Below are 19,670 nucleotides of genomic sequence, written 5' to 3' on the forward strand. Positions count from 1 at the left end.
AGAATCCTCCTTGAAGGGCATCTTCTAAGTCAGCAAACTAAGCCAAGAAGCATCAATGCAAAGATCTACGCTAAGGACCTACCTTGCTGGACCATTTTCTGGCTTCATCGTGGAGCTGCCTGGCAGCCATCATCATGGGTTGGTTAAGCACCTCACCAGCCTTCTGTTCCGGGAACTCTTCATCCTTCTCTTCGGGGGGTGGGGGGCGAGGAGGAGGGACCTCCCCTTCAGGCAGGGGGGGCTTTGGAGGAGCATGTTCATCGGTGAGCTGCGGAAAGAAGCATTTTGGGTTTCAACAGCTGGATCTACAGTAAATTCCACGATGGACTTGTTAATGTTTTTAGCCCGTTTACAACAATAATCCCTGTTGTTAGTTGATGTTTACAACAAGAATCTTATGACTCAGAAGGCAAAAAAAAAAAAAAAGAAGAAGAAGGCTGAGGGCAAAGTGAAATTTTACTTTATGCACATTTGTCTGCAATTATCTCCTAATTCATAAGAGGCATCTCCTTCACTCTTCGCTGGGGTTTTCCGAATTGCATAATATTGAGGCCTTTGAACTATAGTGCTGGAGAAGACTCCTGCGAATCCCTTGGACTTCAAGGCGATCAAACCGGTCAATCCTAGAGGAGATCAATCCTGACTGCTCTTTAGAAGGCCAGATCCTGAAGAAGAAACTCAAATACTTTAGCCACCTAATGAGAAGGAAGGACTCCCTGGAGAAGAGCCTAATGTTGAGAAAGACTGAGGGCAAAAGAAGAAGAGAACGGCAGAGATTGAGGTGGCTGGATGGAGTCACCAAAGCAGTGGGTGTGACCTTCAATGGACTCCACAGGATGGTAGAAGATAGGAAGGCCTGTAGGAACGTTGTCCATGGGATTGCGATGGGTCGGACACGACTTCTCAACTAACAACAACAAATAATATTTCTAGAATGCATCGAACAATTTCAACCAAACTTGGTACACAGATGACTTACTCTCTGGAAACAAATACTGTGGGGGTAAGGCACCCCTAACACTTCTCAGGGTGTGTGTTCTGTTAAAATATAGCCTGTTGTGCCTTAAAATGGCTTCTACTGTACTGCCGTAAAATGGCTTCTACTGTACAGCATAGTGGAGTTGTCATGGTAACGGCTTCACAGTACTCCACAAGAGGGCTCCCTCTGATAAGGGGGAAAATCCAACATTACAAATTACATTTGGTCCAGACATTTTCCCCCTATAAATAAATACCTGGGCAACGCCGAGTTATGAGCTAGTTAAAATTAAATTACTGTGCCAACTGTATGTTATATAAGCACACTAAGGGAGAAGCAAACAACCAGAATTTCCAGGCTGCTCAGATAGAAATCGATTTCCTCAACTGAACATTTTCATTGCAACTACAAGCAGTTTTCCATTTAAGACCATTTATTTAGCGTTCAAAGTTATGATGGTGTTGAAAAATATGGCTTAGGATTCATGCCTGTGCTTATGACAGGCATAGCATACCTGTGGTAACATGATCAAAATTCAGGCCACTGGCATGTGTTCACAATGGCTGCAGCATCACGTGATGCCGTTTACGACCAACTGGTGTTACTCTCTTAATGGCCACATCTCTTACGTGAAATCTTCAATATCTTGATAAACCATAAATAATTCACTTAGCGATGTCTTCAATATCTTCATAAATGACCTCAATGAGACGGTCATAGAAGGGGAACTCATTAAATTTGCAGATGATGCTAAGCTAACATCCCAGAAGATAAGCTCAGGATACAAAAAGATCTTGACAGACTTGAACAATGGGCTCATTTCAACAAAATGAAATTTAATGTTGAGAAAAGCAAGATTTTACACCTGGGCAGGAAAAACCAAGGTCACTTAAATATGAGCTAGCCATGTGCGGCGGCAGCCAAAAAAGCCAATGCAATCCTAGGCTGCATTAATAGATAGAATCAAGATCACATGAAGTTCTAGTACGGCTTTACAAAGCCTTAGTAAGACCATACTTGGAATACTGCATCCAGTTCTGATCATCCCAATGTAAAAAAGATGTTGAGATTCTGAAAAGAGTGCAGAAAAGAGCGAGATGAATTTTTAGGGGGGCTGGAGGCTAAAACTTATAAAGAACGGTTACTGGAATTAGGTATGTCTACTTTAATGAAAAGAAGGACTAGGAGTGACACGATAGCAGTTTTCCAGCATTTGATGGGGCTCCTACAAAGACTAGGGGGTCAAACTATTTTCCAAAGCATCAAGGATGAGAAGTAATGGATGGAAACTAATGAAGGAGAGAAGCAACTGGGAAACAAGGAGAAACTGCCTAACAGTGAGGACAATTAACCAGTGGAACAGCTTGCCTTCAGAAATCGTGGGTGCTCCATCCCTGAAGGTTTTTAAGAAGAAACTGGGCAGCTACATCTGAAAAGATATAGAGTCTCCTGCTAAAGCAGGGGCTTGGACTAGAAGACCTCCAAGGTCCCTTCCAACTCTATTGTTCTATGTCCTTTGATGGAAGTTCCGGTGGCCAGAGCTGAAGGACTTTCTGCAATCCCAATCACCAATTTAAATCTTTTAAAAATAAACCGGTTCCACTTTTAGACACTGGCTGTGATTTCTATTTATGAATATATTTACATCATCTAGTGTAGGTGTGACCGTAAGCGGCATGCATTTCGTGAATTGCTACTTTCCTTAACAAACCATGCAGGAGCCAGATAATTAATGCAAATCAAGTCAGAGAGAAGCCACAGAAATTAAAATTACACCCCAAAAACCTGTTACAAATTATTCTGAAAATGGAAAAGAATACTGTGATATCAAGTGTTTTTGGAATCTAAGTTAGATGCCAAGTGATTTAGTTGTGCAATACAGTCACACAACCCTACAAACACACAAACATGCTCTAAACCAGTATTTTTCCAATCCTGGAAGTCCACTCATATTAAAGTTGCCAAGTTTGAGAAACCCAGCTCTAAACAGACAGCTGCAGATTCAGATAGTCTTCTTCATCAACAATGCTAACACTAATGGCTCCTTACGTGGAGTTGCTCAAGGTCAGGGGGAGGAGGGGGAAAATCTGGCTCCTTGGGCTGGAAGGCTTCTCGGACTTTGGCTACAGCTCCAAGAATCCTGTATCCAGAGTCAAGAAAGTTCTTCTGCAAACCTGGCAAAAAAGAGAGAGATTATTTTAAAGTTTTGCTACCAAAGTGTTTTAATCTAGCAGTTAACACTAGCTTTGGGCAGCGACTTGGCACCACCTGAACCCAAAACATACAAAACTCTCCAGTGATGTTAAGAGACTCAGGAGCCAGGGGATAATGGTAAGATAAAGAAACAAAGGAATTATTAAACTTAATGTAGGAGAAGGAGTTTCAGAACCTGGAGGTTGGAGTTAAACGAGGGATCAGTCTAGAATCCCTACGTAGTCACAAGCAAACTAAATTCAACTTCCCTTGAACTGACCCTTATTTAACTCCAAGCAAATACTAACAGTTAGTTGAGAAGACCCTTACGCATAGGCTTTTTAGCCATAAATCAACTTAAGGGAACCTTCACATGCGGACTTGATCTTTTCCACGTGACTTTCAGGGTTCCAAATAGTATCCAAAATTAAATCAGAGTCCAAGGCAAAGTATTGCTCAAAGTTCCAATTCATTATGAGCCATGTTGGCACATCTGGGAAAACCCGAATCTGAAAGCTTCCCGGTTTTCCCCACCCAGTTGAAAGTTTAAGATCTTTCCCCCACACCCACAAGCCCATCACATGGTCCAATATCCCACTGCCATGCTGGCAGTTCCACCCATCCAATTCCGGTCAGGTGTAGAGGTGCAAAAGACGAAGGATGACCTTGGCTTTCTAGAAAGGATTTTGTTATGGTTACATATCATCTAACTCTATACAATCCCCCTCCCATTTTCCCACGATAGAAAATGCATAGTAGAATAATAGAAAGTGTGGCAGGCCAAAGATCCAAAAGAAAAGATGGCTGCAGGCCTGACAGTGACAACTTTCCATTTTTCAGCCCCTAGCACTGGATGTTGTGTTACTCAAACAGCTATTTGCCGAGAGAGACATCAACATTCATTCATTCATTTTCAATTTCTATAGCTGCCCAACCTAACCACGTCTGGGCGGCTTACAATTCAAAAATTCTGAAACCCATTAAAACAATCAAAAACCTATAAACAATAAAAACATCATGTAAGCACAACCGTGATGATAGATACACTAATAGTAAAGACGTGTAAGCAAGCCGATCACACAATCCAAGCGCCCACTCTGCAGAATACCGCCCAGTTTTTAAAGCCTTGTGAAAGGCCAACAAGGTCGGGGGGGGGGGGCTTTAATTTCCATGAGACCATTCTACCAGGCAGGGACTACAGTAGAGAAAGCCCATCTTCTGGTTCCCACCAATCAACTTTGGCTGATAAGACTTGCAGCTGGCCCAATCTGCTGGATCGAATTAGATGGGTCGAAACTTGGGGAAAAAAGAAGTTCACTCACACAACCTGTGTCAGGGATCCAAGTAACACCCCTAACAAAAGAAGACTCTGAGGTTTGAAGTTCCTCAAAGTTCCATTTTATTAGACATGTCATATTGGCACATCTGGGAAAACTCGAATCTGAAAGGTTCCAGGTTTTCCCCACCCAAAAGAAAGTTCAAGTCCCTGCCCAGCACCCACATGTCTATCACATGCCAATCAGGCACCATCCAAAACTGGAGATACCTCCCAGTCACACCTCTCCAGGTGCAGGCAGAATGTCCTTGACTCTCTGAGAAACGAATGCTATTTAGCAGAGGTGAGTTCCTATCGGTTCAGCTGAACCGGTAGTGCTTTGGCGGCCTGGGTCGTTGGAACCAGTAGAGACCCAGGCGTGCCATGCACCCGAACCGGTTCTCCGGGCAGCACCATAGGCAGCGTCATCTTGTTTTTTGCTTCTGCACATGTGCATAGCATTTTTTATTGCACTGCGCATGCGCACACAACATGCAAAAAGTGCATGCACGGCGCAGTCATGAACAAACCAGCAGTAGTGACTGCCGGAACCCACCCCTGCTATTTAGACTATGTATCTCCCATACTCAGGGGTGAGATTCAACCGGTTCGGAGTGGTTTGGGCAAACCTGTAGTTCTGATGATCAGCTGGGAGCGAACCGGTTCGCCCCAACAATCAGATGAGCCTGCCCACCAGCGCTATTTTCCTACCCTTATCTTCTCAGATGATTCGCACTTCAGAGCGGATTGCTGCATGAATCAGCTGTGCTACTCCTCCGAAGAAACCCGGAAATGAAGATTTTTTTCGAATTGCACACGCGCACACATAATCACTGAGCTGGTTGTTAAACCAGGAGGATCAAACCACTGCCCATACTCCACATAATCCCCTTCCCATTTTCCCATAGCATTGAATGTGGCAGGCCAGAAGGCTCAATGCAAAAGCTGGCTTCCAGGCCTGACAACTTGGTGATGCTTCTTATACTGCATCACTAAAGCAACCCCACAAGCTGCCAGAAGCTCCGCACTTATTTCCCAGGAAAGAAGGTCAAAAGCCAGTGGTTGGAGACAGCCTAGCGAAACACTCACCAGGGTCAGAAATGTTGCCTGCCACGGCTTTTGCGTCCATCACCATCGGCGAAATGGTCTTGCTCAGGTCATCCGAGGCGGCTTTAATCGCTTCGCGGAATTTAGGATCTTCGGAGTTTTCCACCTCTTTCTTTGCCACCAGCAGGATGCGGTTAGCTCGCCGGGCAATGCTGGTGGCCCCTGCCACCAGCATCTGTGGTTGAACATTGGCCATTGCTACTTTACATTTGTCCAGGTCTTTTTTAATGGCTTCTTCAGAGGCATCCAAGAGGGATTTGGTGTCAATGGCTTCGTCTACTAAGCCTGGAATGAAAATTTAAAAAAAAAAAAAACCTCTTTTTACATACCGTATTTTTCGGAATACAAGATGCACCGGAGTATAAGATGCACCAAGGTTTTGAAGAGGCAAATAAAAAAAAAAGTTTTTGCACTCTGCAAACCTCACAAAAACGGCCCGTTTTTCACAAAAACAGGCTCGTTTTTCCCCCCTAAAAAGGCATGAATAGCCTTTAGGGGGCTTGCAGAGTGCTCCTGGGGAGGGGGGGGTGTCACAACAATCAAAACCCGGCCCTTTTTTGTGAAAACTGGCCTGTTTTCCTTAAAAAAAAGGGCATGGATAGCCTTTAGGAAGCTTATAGTGCTCCTGAGGGCTGGGGGGGGGGTTTAAAAACGAGCATGTTTGCTCATTTCTGCCCTCCCCAGCCCCCAGGAGCTCTCTAAAAGCTTCCTACAAGCTATGCAGGGCCATTTTGGTGAAGGGGGTGGGGTTTCGGGTGGCAAAAAAATGCTGTATTCTGTGTATAAGATGCACCCAGATTTTCACCCTCTTTTTTGAGGGAAAAAGGTGCGTCATATACTCCAAAAATACGGTACATGCATCACCCAAGGGTTGCTCAAGACCGAACTCATCATATGGCTCAACAGGTTAGACCAGGGGTGTCCAATCTGGACAACCTTAAGACTCGTGGACTTCAACGCCCAGAATTCCCCATCCAGCTTGGCTTTCTGGGGAATTCTGGGAGTCAAATCCACAACTTTAAAAATTGCATAATATTCTACCATATGGCTTCCAACATACTGCCTTAAAATGTCTTCTATTGTACAGTGTGTGGAGTTGCCATGGTAACGGTTTCACAGTATTCCACAAGGGGGCTCCCTCTGGTAAGGGGGAAAAATCCAACATGACAAATTGCAGCAACATTCATGGAAGGAGGGCTGGGATAAATAAATACCGGGAGAGCGCTGGGTTATCAGCTAGTAAAAAACAATCCTGGACCATGGAGAAAGTTTGGATGGAATTTCTAAAGGCAGAAAAGGGAACATATTTCTTTGCTTAATCGCATGATTTAGGCTATACTAGCATTAAGCATATAATAATATTTCGCCAACTGGTTATTCACAAGTAACTTCTTTTCGGCAAGATCTTTTGAGAGTCCAGCTATAGGATTCTTAGAAAATGTCAGTTGGTCTTACCTGAACTGCATGTCTAGAAGTGGTCGTGGGAGGAGTCACATGTGGGTATTAACACGGCCCATTTGCCCGGAGACTGAGGTAAATTTGAGGCCACTCCCTCTGCTTCCTCCTCGTGACTCCCCAGATTTACCAATGGTCCAGTCCAAGAAGAGCCTGGGAAGGAAGGGAACAAGAACAAGGGACAACAACTCCCTCCCCCCAGGCCTGACTGACCAACCACTAAACCCCCTCAGGACCCCCATGCGCTGGTGCACATAGTACGGGCGGGAAGTGACTCCTCCCACGACTGCTTCTAGACATGCAGTTCAGGTAAGACCAACTGACAGTCTCCGAAGCGAGGCGTGGGAGGAGTCACATGTGGGACATACCAAAGCTAGATGTCCATGGGAGGAAATCATTGGGCCTGAGCCCCCCGAGTGTCCAACACACCCTATAATAATAATAATAAATTTAATAATAAATTTAGATTTATTAGCCGCTCCCTTTCCAAGTAGGACTCGGGGCGGCGTACAATGGAGCATATAACATGAAACATATATAACAACATCAAACGTACATACACACACAACACACATACATACACGTACATACACGGAGGAGGAAGCAAATTACATCAATAGACAGTTAAAAATCTGCTTTAAAATACCCCAATTGTAAAAAACCCAATAAAATTAATATTTAAGAACAATTTAAAAAACAGTTTGGAGGAATGGGAAAATTACGATTGCGATTGAGCCAGGCCGGATAATTGAAAGAGGTGGGTCTTCAGCTGTACACGGAAGGAGCGGAGATCGGAAATCATCCTGATGTCACGGGGGAGGTCATTCCATAGGGCTGGGCCCATCACAGAGAAGGCTCTGCTCCTGGGTGTCGCCCCCCGGCACTGTTTGGCGGACGGCACCCGGAGAAGTCCCTCTCTGTGTGAGCGAATTGGTCGTAGGGATGTGTGGGGCAGGATGCGATCCTGCATATAACTAGGCCCTGTGCCATGGAGCGCTTTAAAGATCATAATCAAAACCTTGAAACGCACTCGGTAGACCACAGGCAGCCAGTGCAGCTCGCGCAGGAGAGGTGTTACAGGGGAGTATCTAGTCCTCCCCATAATCACCCGCGCGGCCGCGTTCTGGACCAATTGTAGTCTCCGAGTGCATCTCAAGGGAAGCCCCATGTAGAGAGCATTGCAGTAATCCAGGCGAGACGTCACTAGCGCATGGGTGACTGTGCGTAGGGCATCCCGGTCCAATAAGGGGCGCAATTGGCGCATCAGGCGAACCTGATGGAACGCCCCCCTTGCCACGGCTGTTACATGGTTATCCATGGACAGCCGGGTATCCAGGAGGACGCCCAAATTGCGCACCTGTTCCATGGGGGCTAGTTGGACGCCCCCGATGGCCAGAGATGGAAACACCTGGTTGAACCGGGAGGCCGGAAGCCACAGCCACTCCGTCTTGGAAGGGTTGAGTTTTAGTCGGTTGCCATCCATCCAGACCCGTACGGCCTCCAGACACCGGGACATCATTTCGACGGCCTCATTGGGGTGGTTCGGAGTGGAAATGTATAGCTGAGTATCATCAGCATACAGATGATATCCCACTCCAAAACCACGGATGATCTCGCCCAGCGGTTTCATATATGTGTTGAACAGGAGAGGCGAGAGCACCGATCCCTGTGGCACTCCACATGTGAGTGGCCTCCGGGTCGAACTCTGCTCCCCTGTCAACACACGTTGCGTCCGACCAGAGAGGTAGGAGCCAAACCACCGTAAAACGGTGCCTCTGACTCCCAGCCCCTCTAGCCGGTGCAACAGGATACCATGGTCGATGGTATCGAACGCCGCCGAGAGATCTAATAGGACCAGGATAGAGGAACAACCCCTATCTCTGGCCCTCCAGAGATCATCAACCAATGCGACCAAGGCCGTCTCCGTGCTGTGCCCGGGTCGGAAGCCGGACTGGCGCGGGTCTAGATAATCATTTTCCTCCAGGTGACGTGGGAACTGCTGTGCTACCACACTCTCTACAACCTTCGCTAAAAAAGGAAGGTTGGAGACTGGACGATAATTGACTAGGTCCGTTGGGTCCAGGGAAGGCTTCTTGAGCAGGGGCCTCACCACCGCCTCTTTCAAGGCGGCCGGTAGAGACCCCTCACCCAGCGAGGCGTTCACCAGGCCCAGGAGCCAGTCACGCGTGACCTCCCAGGATGCCAGTACAAGCCAGGAGGGACACGGGTCCAATAAACATGTGGTGGGTCGCAGACGTCCACGCAACCTGTCCAAATCCTCGATGGCAACCGAGTCAAACTCCTCCCAAAGCGGTCCCTCAAGACTCGCAACGGGCGTCTCTACTGAACCACTGAAAGGGGTCCATCCCATCCGGATTTGAGCGACTTTGTCCTGTAGATAATTCCCAAACTCCTCTGCTCTACCCTGTAAAGGGGCTTCCCGTGGTCTCTCAAACAAGAGGGAACGGGTCACCCGAAACAGGGCGGCAGGGCGGTTATCTGCAGACGCAATAAGAGCAGCGCAATGTTGACGTTTGGCCGCTCTTAGTGCCACAAGGTACGTCTTCAAATATGCTCGTGCCTGTGCTCGGTCAAATTCGGAGCGGGAGGATCTCCAACGACTCTCTAGGCGTCTCTTGTGGCGTTTCATCACCCTTAGCTCCTCGGTAAACCAAGGTGCCAGGGTGGTTCTTCGCCGCAGGAGAGGCCGCAAAGGCGCCACCCGGTCTAGGGCCCCGATAGCCGCATTATTCCATGCGACTACCAGGTCTTCTACTCGGGGGCGGGTCAGGTCCACAGGAGGTGGCCCAAGTTCCGTCTGGAACCTATCCGGTTCCATCAGGCGCTTGGGGCGGAACCATCTAATACCTTCCAGTTCCGCCTCCTCGCGGCGGGGGGTAGCACCAGGGAAGTCCAGCCGGAGAAGTGAGTGATCCGACCATGACAGGGGAATAGTGTCTAGATCCCCTATTCCCAGATCACTCGTCCACTGGCCAGAGACAAAAACAAGGTCCAGGGTGTGGCCTCCCTCGTGAGTAGGGCCCTGAATTAACTGGGTCAGGTCCATGGCTGTCATGGAAGCCATGAACTCCCGAACCCCCTCAGACGCTTCTCCCATCGACGGCAGATTAAAATCCCCCATCACTAAAAGTTTGGGGGTCTCAACCGCCACCGATGAGATCAGCTCAAGGAGCTCGGGCAGGGCCGCTGAAGTATAGCGAGGAGCCAGGTATACTATCAGCAGGCCCAACTGCCTCCCTGGGCCCCATCTCACGACGAGGGACTCACACCCGGATGTCTGCGGCACAGTGAACTCTCTCGGCTCTAAGTCTTCCCGGATAATCACTGCTACCCCACCGCCCCTTCCCTGGGCCCGAGGCTGGTGAAATGCTCGATAACCTGGAGGGCACATTTCCACAAGGGGTAGACCTCCCTCGTGGCCCAACCAGGTCTCGGTTATTCCGGCGAGGTCCGGGTCCCCCTCCAAAATTAGATCGTGGATGAGGGGGGCCTTATTAACAACGGACCTCGCATTGCATAACAGCAGTCTCAGGCCTTGGGTCTGTAGATCCTGACCACCTAGTATGCAGGGATTGGTACAAACGACCGGGAATGACCAAAAACCCCGGTCTCCCAACCGACTACGTGCTCTTAAACTGTCCTCGCACCTGCCCCTCCCTACGACCGTTGGTATTAAGGTGCCCTGCATAGGAATGCTATCTTCCCTCTCCTCCCCCACTCCGCCCCCTCCTCTTTCGACCACACCTAAGTGCCTGGCTCTTCCATCCCTCCTAACCAGTTCCCCCCCCCCATCCCTACAACCCCTCCCCCCCCCATCCTTATAACCCCTTACAACTTTTAAAAAACATTTAATTAAAAAACCCCTTAACGTGCGCTTCCTCCACCTCTCTGGGTTAATGAACCCGTCCTCAAGGTGGGCCCTCGAGAGGGCTGGAGGCCAGACCTGCGAGAGAGGGGACTCCCGCAGCTGCAGCAAATCCGACCTCGTGTACATAAAGATCATATAGAAAAAATCATAGGGGCAAAGTTAGTTAGTTACAGATGCTAAGATGTATCCTGGTTTGTTGTAGATATTGTCCTAACCCTAGGTGGAAAGGGTAAGTTAATGGGCTAGTCGGTGGTGAAATAGATTAATGAGGTTTGAAGCTGTGGCAAGAGAATCAGTACTCGATAAGTACTCGACCCTGAAGAACCCTCCTGCCAAATTATGCCTCCACAGAGGTGTAGGCATCCAGTCAGTAATGTCTAATGAAGGGAGAAGGAGAAGGAGAAGCCCAAGCGGCCGCCCTGCAGATGTCCTCAATGGGCGCCTGGGTAGCCCAGGCCGCAGAGGTAGCTGCACTCCTGGTAGAGTGAGCCGTGATGCCCTCTGGGACTGGAATCCCCCGTACCTCATAGGCTCTAGTGATAGCTAACCTTATCCACCTACTAATGGTGGCGGGTGAAACCTTCGCCCCCCTGGAAGAAGGCTGGAAGGAAACGAAAAGCACCTCCGACTTCCTGAAGGCAGCCATGCGTTTGAGGTAGATGTGCAGGGCCCTACAGACATCCAGGTGGTGCCAGGACCTCTCCCTTTCTCGGGAAGGCACCGGACAGAAGTCCAGAAGCACCACTTCCTGACCCCTATGGAAAGGGAAAGGGGTGTTGAACTTGGGCAGGAAAGCAGGGCCTAGCCTGAATACCATCCTGTTGTCATGGAAGGTGCACAAATCTGCCCTGGTAGATAAGGCATTGATCTCAGACACCCACCTAGCTGAGGTGATGGCTACTAGGAAAACCACCTTGAGAGTTAGGAGCTGGAAGGATATCTCCCTCAGAGGTTCAAAGGATGCCTCCATAAGAGCCTGGAGCACCGTGGGCAGATCCCAAGTGGGAAATCTATGGAAGACCAGAGGCCGAAGGTTAGCAGCGCCTCTGGGGAATCTCTTTATGACCGGATGTTGGGATAGGAATCTAGATCTCACCCACCCCAATGACTGTGGCCAAGGCTGATACCTGCCTTCTGAGGGTACTGGGAGCCAGACCTTTCTCCAACCCATCCTGGAGGAACTCCAGTACCTGCGGTGCTGAAGCCGAGGCCGGCTCTACCTGGGCTGACCTACACACCAGATTATGAAGGAACTCCAGGTCGCATTGTAAATGCGTGTGGTCGACTTCCGCCTGGAAGCCTCAATGGTCCTGATCACCCTGGCTGAGAACTGGGCCTCCCTCAGTTACTCCCGCTCAAGCGCCAAGCGGTTAGCTGGAGCCACTTCGGATCCAGATGCTCTAGACTTCCCTGGCACAGAGCTACCACCTCCCTGGGAATCCTCCAATGAGGTAGAACCGACAGACCCATAAGGTCCGCGAACCAGGGCCGTCGGGGCCAATGGGGTGCTATCAGAATCACTTCTGCCCTCTCTAGCACTAGCTTCCTCAGAACCCCAGGAAGGAGAGGAAGGGGAGGGAAGGCGTAAAGGAGTCCAGACGGCCATCTGCAGCAAAGGGCATCGATGTCCACTGCTCCCCGAGCTAGGGACCGCGAGATGAACCTCAGAACCTGGGCGTTCGACGGAGTGGCAGAGAGATCCACTGTCGGCCGACTGAACCTCTGACAAATCCGCTCGAAGATGCTGGGATGTAACTGCCACTCCCCGTGGTCCACCGTCTCCCTCTGAGCCAATCTGCCTGTCGGTTGTCCATCCCGGAGATGTGCTCTGCCTGAATCGATAAGAGATTCCTTTCCGCCCAGTTGCCCAGCCGAACTGCTTCGTTGCGTAGTTCCAAGGAATGTGTGCCCCCTTGCTTGTTCACATGGGCCTAGGCCGCCACATTGTCCGTCAGGACCAGGATATGCTGACCAACCACCGCTTCCTTGAAGTACCGAACTGCCAAGTGAATTGCCCTGAGCTCCAACCAGTTGATGTTCATCCGCAGATCCGTGGGTGTCCACCTGCCCTGCGCTATCTGGGACTGCAGGTGTTCCCTCCAGCCAAATAGAATCGCATCTGTAGTCAGGACCAACCTGTCTAGCTCCCTGAAGAGGGAACCCTTGGCCAGGGCTGGGGACATCCACCAACGGAAGGAGAGAAACACCTGGGGTGGCACCAGAACCTTGAAGATGGCGTTGCACGTCCCATCTCTCTGGTGGGGCAGCAGGAACCACTGTAGCTCTCTGGCCTGAAGGCGAGCCCAAGGCACTATCCCGATGCAGGAGATGAACTTGCCCAGGAGCCTGGAGAGAAGGACTACAGGAACAGAATGTGTCTTGCGGATCTCCTGGATCAACTCCAAAATACTGTCCCTATGCTCCTGTGACAAAAACACCTCACACGCCACTGAGTCAATGATGGTCCCTAAATGCTGGAGCCTAGTGGTAGGGGCTAGATGGCTCTTATCGAGATTAATCGAGAACCCCAGGGACTGCAGGATGGCAATTGTGACGGCCACCCCTACCTCCCTCGAAAGGGACGCCTACTGGGCTGTTGGTACCTGTATCTGTCCCTAGAAGAATGCCTATCCCCCTGTCTGGGATATCTGGGTGCAGAATACCTCGGCTGTTGGAAGTCCTGCTCAGGGGGTCGGTAAGAGGACCTCCTGGAGTAAGGCGCAGGGTATTGTCAGAGTGCTTAGTCGTGGAGGGGAAGACCTTGCGCTTATTCTTATCCTGGATTAGGATAGGATCAAGGGATGCTCCAAACAGCTTGTCTCCCGTGTACTCCACCCCTGCCAAATGTCACTTTGCCCGAGACTCTGTTTGCCAATTGCGCAGCCAGAGGCGGCACCTAGAAGCCACCGAAGAGGATAGAGCCCTGGAAGAATACTTGACCACAGCCAGCATGGCGTCAGCTGAAAACTGAGTGGCTGCCATCAGTTTCTTGATGTCCTGCAGTAGTCGCACGTCAGAAGCGGGGGTTCTATCGCGAAGCTGCTCCAGCCAAAGCAGAGTGGATCTGTTAAAAAATGAAGCAGCAGCCACCACCCTGATCGCCCACATTACGGCCTGAAAGGTCTTGCGCAGAACCATTTCCACCTTCTTATCTTCTGCCTTCAGACAGTTGGCAATATCACTGGTCAACACCACAAAAGCGGAGGCCAGGCCAGCCACTGGGACATCTATGGATGGAACCTGCAGTGCTTGAGCGAAGGTTGCGTTAAGATTATAAAACCTGTGATCATTCCTGCCTGGAGTGGGAAAAACACCAGGCTTTGCCCACTAAGATTTGAGCACTTCCATAAATAAATCAGTTGTAGGAATCTCTTCCTTTTCAACTTGTGGCTTATAAAAGGACCTCTTCTTGGTCCCCACCACTGGAGGTGGAGGCAGTAGCAGCTTGAGAAGGGGCTGGAGTGCTATCCAGATCTGCAGTAGCCCTGGCCTTGTGAAGCAGGGAACCAAACAAGGTGGGAGGGAACAAGCCATCAATAGGAGGGGCCACTGGAACCTGGGAATCTTCGTCCTCAGAGAAGGCTACATCCTTCTGACCCTCCTCCTCTAATCCAGACCCCTCACTAGCTGTGGAAGGGGAATCCGATCTGCACTCTCTAGCTGCAGAAGATTGGGGTCTGGATGACCTCGTAGGGTCCCATGAGAAGATTTTCGTCTAGAGCAGTGTTTCTCAAACTTGGCGACTTTAAGTCCTGTGGACTTCAACTCCCAGAATCCCCCAGCCAGCATAGCTGGCTGGGGAATTCTGGGAGTTGAAGTGCACAGGACTTAAAGTCACCAAGTTTGAGAAACACTGGTCTAGAGTCTTGAAATTGATGCTGCATGCCCGATGAGATGCCCTGAGCAATGGCACGGGCAATCACATTCTGAAAACTCTCAGAAAGCTCTGGATAAGCAGGTGAGAGGCTGGGAGGCTCAACAGATTGAGGAACCAACCATTGCCTGGAGGAAGCCGTTGCCCTGTGGCAAAAAGGGTCTCCCCGGTGTCCTGAAGACTGGGCTGGAGACAGAGGCAGGGATAGTGGGCTAACCTCCCTCTCCGAGCTACGTGGAGAATCTGGAGAGCCCAGTTGGATCCCTGGCAGGGGTAAAGGACGAAAAGGAGAACGTGACCTGGATGGGGAAGGACTGACCTCCTCCCTAAGCCTTCTGCCAGTCGCTCTGGTAATGCGGGGCTCTTTGCTAGGTGCTCTCTTCCAAGCGGATTTAGAAGTGGCCTTCTTAGATGTAGGCCTTGCCCACTGGACGGTCTCCTCGCCTGGATCCGAATCCCCTGGTGATCTAGGGACAGCCGCCTGCCAACTCCTTGCAGCCTCTGCCATCACTTCTACTTACAGACGCTGCCTTCCCACCTCCTCTCTATTCCAATCGGCCCAGCTCCTGTGTGCGGTACGGAGATCCTTTGGACTGGCACAATCCGCTGCCTTGCCGCCGATCCCCGGCCTGAATAAGCCGGCCCACCGCCGATCGAAGGGCCCTCCCCAGATTACTGGTGGAGCACAGGCCCGAAGAGAACCTTTTCCTTCCTGGCGGTGCTTCTGGACACCTGCGGTGGCTGGAAACAAGCACGCCGATCCTTGCGGCCCTCCATGCACGTCCCAAGATGGCCACTGTCCAAAATGGCGACCACCAACCATGCGGTCCGGTACCGAGACGATGGATCTAGGGGTCACGCGGTACAGCGTCCTCTGGCGCGCGGCCTGGAGCCTCCCCTTTAACCGCCCAGCGGCTCAGGGGCTCCCCTGTGTGCAACAAGTCCGGCTTGTGCGAAGTCAAAAACAGAAAGTTAAACAGCACAGAGAAAGAGGTGGTAGGAATCACAAATGGAAAAGAACAAGTCAAGATATAAGGAACAAAAAACCTCTAAAACCAAGTGGAGAGTCAAAAAGTTACTCCTTCTGGGCCGAAGGCTGAGGTTAATCTGGGGAGTCACGAAGAGGAAGCAGAGGGAGTGGCCTCAAATTTACCTCAGTCTCCAGGCAAATGGGCCATGTTAATACCCACATGTGACTCCTCCCACGCTTCACTTCAGAGACTGTTCTCCAATCTTTTCTGTCTGTGGATCAACCCAGCCTTGCTTCACCTGAGAGATGACCTCTGAAATCTCCTCCAAAAGAGAGGGCTAGAAATGTTCAATTTTTATTTATTTATTTGGCCAAGTGTGGCTAGACCCACAAGGAATCTCCCTGACCTCTCAGCAGCTTCAGCTATAATGGAGTGATATTCTTCTGGATCATCTCCAAGAGGTATTACGAGAGTAGTGGCACACCTAGGAGGGGCCATCATCAATGTTAAGTCAAAGTGTCATCAATATATGATATAACTTGGGGAACCCAAATGGGCTGCTGAACACCCAGATACTGGCAGTTACATAGATGACCCTACACAAAAGGTGCCAGGTTTTGATCTTCCTCGTCAGCTTTGGTCAACTCTGAACAGGATCCACACCCAACCTGGGGTCTGCCAGGACTCATTGCTTAAGTGGGGTCTTGTCTCTACCCCTCAGTGTGACTATGGTGCTCCTGGAAAAAAATATCCACCACATTGTGTCCAAATTTCATTGTATTTAACCAATTTTGTTGTATTTAAGTACAATGACAATAAAGATTATACTTATACTTACAGATGTTTTTCAACATTGTTTTTCAACATAGACCACTCTGTCCTTGAATGGCTGGGTGGATTGGACATTAACATTTGAACTGGGGTGAAATACTACGGTTTGGGCTGGTTAGCCCAAACCAGTAGTAAAAATGCTACTGGTTCACCTGAACTGGTAGTAAAAAAAAATGCTTTAAAAAGTAAAACAAAAAAGTTCCAACGATTGCATGGCACAGCTGATTATTGGGTCATTTTTTTTTAGCATTTTTTAACTACAGGTTCAGAACCAGTTGTTTAAAAATGCTAAAAGTTTTTTTAAAAGTTGGCCATGCCCACCCAGTCACATGACTACCACCACCAAGCCACGCCCACAGAACTGGTAGGGGGAAATTGTGAATTTCACCACCAATTTGAACTACTAGAAGTCCCTGTATTTGCCATATGCTAAATAAATAAAATCACTTGTCTAAAACACCAGCCTGTTCTGATTCCTAGCACTCGTTTCTTCTTCTTTTCCTTCGTGCAAAGTAAGAACATCTAATAGTCATCTTCCTTTTTCTTTCAACATCTCGCCCATTATCATTACAGAGAAAATACCCCCAGTATGGTTGAAAATATTTGCAAGGGCCCTTTATGTCACCTGTCATTTTTTCCACATTGTCGATCCATTGGTTCTTCATGGTCTCAAAATGTTCGTAAGCTGCTTGATTTCCAGGATTCCTCAGGAGGATCCGAGCAGCAGACACCACCTGCAGATAGAAAGGGATCTCATGTAGGACAATAAGCAAATTTCCTGGAATTTTCTTTGTCGGCCTTAATAAACTGAAAGTTCGGTGTATCATTTGGAGCCCTGCTTACTATTCCAAAGTTGTAACCTATAAATCAACAGGAATGTCTTCTGAGATTTCTTAATTACAATGGCTTAATGTAACTCTGAATAGCTCATCGCCAGATGCTGGAGACAAACAATTGAGTACCCAACGACCCCCAATGCCTGCTTGTGAATTCCGCCCTAGGACCAGCTGATGACTTAAAAGATAGCACAGGGCCTGATACAGGGCTCTCATGCCATTTCCATACTTTCCTAGATGTCATCTAGTCTAGTCAAAGTTTTAGGCATGTCTGATGGAGAGGGAGAGAGGGAGTCAGAGAAAAAAAGAGAGAGAGAGAAACAGAGAGGGAGGGAGGAAGCAAGCAAGCAAGCAAGGAGTTGGGTGGAAAAAAGGGAAACAGAGTCAGAGAAAGAAAGAGACAGAGTGAAAGGAAGGAAGGAAGACAGACAGACAGAGGGGGGAAAAGCAAGGGAACAATGAAGGAAAGAGGGAAGGAAAGAAGGATGGAAGGAAGGAAAGGGGTGGAATGAAGGGAAACTGAAAAGAAAGAAAAGAAAGAAAGAGAGAGAGAAAGAAAGAGAGAGAAACAGAGAGGGGAGAGAGCGAGGGAATGAGGAAGGAAGGAAGGAGTTGGGTGGAAGAAAGGGAAACAGAGAGAGAGAAAGAGAAAGAGAGAGAAAAGACCCACCTGAGGCGTCAGTTCTCTTGCTGACTTCACGGTCGCTTGGATGCCTTCCACGGTGCTTTTGTTGGCTGTTCCAACGGCAGCCGCCTTTTCTGCCGTCGCCCCCAGCCTCGCTGCATGATTCTCAAAGTTGGCTGCCCTTTCATCAAAGACCTGAAAGGTTAAGTGCAGCCTTAAACAAACTGAAAGGGGCTTAAGAGTTTAAACTGAGCCAGGGCCAGCTTAAACAAACCCACTCAATCTTGGTTTGATTTAGAATATTGCAGGGATTCATCGAAGGCTGGGCGAAGGGAGGGCTGTTCACAGGCCATTTAGATCAACACTGAACAGCCCTCTTTCATCAGAGGGGGAGGGATACAACATCATCTATCTCCAGTCTACAACACAGTCCTTTCAGCAGATCCAAGAAGGCTCCACGCCCATTTGCACCACTCAAGTGACCCTGAGGACACAGTTAAACCTCCAGGTGGCCTCAAGGACTCTCTAAAAAGGATGCAAATGACCCACTGTCTGCAAGGAGCATAAATCCTTCCATTCCCCACCATCCAGTCAAAGAGGAAGAAGCTTCCTGGATGAGAAGCGAAACATCTTCAAAAGAAAAAACAAGAAAGTCCAGTTGCCGCTTGAAAAAGCACCTTTAGGACAACCATGACGGAAGATCTCCATAGACTTTCTGCTTAAAAGCTGAAGGAATGCCTTCAGGACTATTCAGCGAGTGCTGTTGGCATGTATAGGGAAGAAGCACCTTAGTATCCCAGCTCAGTGTGGGTTGGACTTAGCTAACCACAAGATCCCTCCTTGTCTGCTCTTTCTACAGCAGGAATCCCAAGCTGGAAATACACCACAAACCCTCTTCCCACCAGAAGTGGGAGCAGGTGGGTCTCCCAAGAGACATGAAGTGTTTCCAACTCAATTGGAAGTACTTCCAAACTTGAGCATAACACGGAGGAGAAATGGAAATATGGAGAGCTTTGACCCTAGATTTAGGGGTGCAGAGAACAGGGTAATCCAGTGGTGGCTTCCTACTAGTTCGGACCGGTTTGGCTGAACTGGTAGTGGTTTGGCAGCCTGGGTCTCTGGAACCGGCAGCGACCCAGGCCTGCCATGACCCCAAACTGGTTCTCCAGGACGTGCCGTAAGCAGCGCCATCTTGTTTTTGAGTACTGCGCATGTGCACGCAGCGTCCACCTGAGTAGTGCCTGTCAGAACCCATCCTTGGGGTAATTAAACATATTGCTTAGGTCCCAAACTGTAGGAGGCGACCAGGCTGAGCATGAGGGAGAGGTCAAGCTTGTCATCAGTCTTGAGTCCTGCCCTCCTTGAAATCCTTTGACTCTTTTTTTTGTTTGCCAAAAACTTTTTTATTTATTTTTAATTTTCAAAACAAACATAAAAATCCTCCTTCTTTACATCCTGTAGAAAGTGTATCAGTTGGTTACAAACGGATTTTGTGCATCTCTTCTACCGTCATCAAGTATAATTCATATTAACTCTAATATCTTAACTCATGTGTTTATTCATATTAGCATCATCATACCTCCACTTTTATTTGA

General features: G+C 49.0%; 1 protein-coding gene across 2 annotated transcripts in view; it reads right to left on the minus strand.

Moving 5' to 3' along the window:
• VCL (vinculin) overlaps positions 1-19,670 on the minus strand; it is a 110,542-nt gene that overhangs the window by 17,403 nt on the left and 73,469 nt on the right. For both annotated transcript variants that reach the window (XM_081956508.1, XM_081956509.1), the window contains exons 14-18: positions 18,121-18,270; positions 17,240-17,348; positions 5,577-5,879; positions 3,029-3,153; positions 83-268 (exon numbers count right to left, since the gene is read on the minus strand). In XM_081956508.1, coding sequence (XP_081812634.1) covers positions 83-268; positions 3,029-3,153; positions 5,577-5,879; positions 17,240-17,348; positions 18,121-18,270 — 873 coding nt within the window. The remainder of the gene's footprint in view (positions 1-82; positions 269-3,028; positions 3,154-5,576; positions 5,880-17,239; positions 17,349-18,120; positions 18,271-19,670) is intronic.

The sequence above is a fragment of the Natrix helvetica genome, assembly GCF_964273705.1.
Source record: "Natrix helvetica genome assembly, chromosome: 5".
NCBI classification, from domain to species: Eukaryota; Metazoa; Chordata; class Lepidosauria; order Squamata; family Natricidae; genus Natrix; species Natrix helvetica.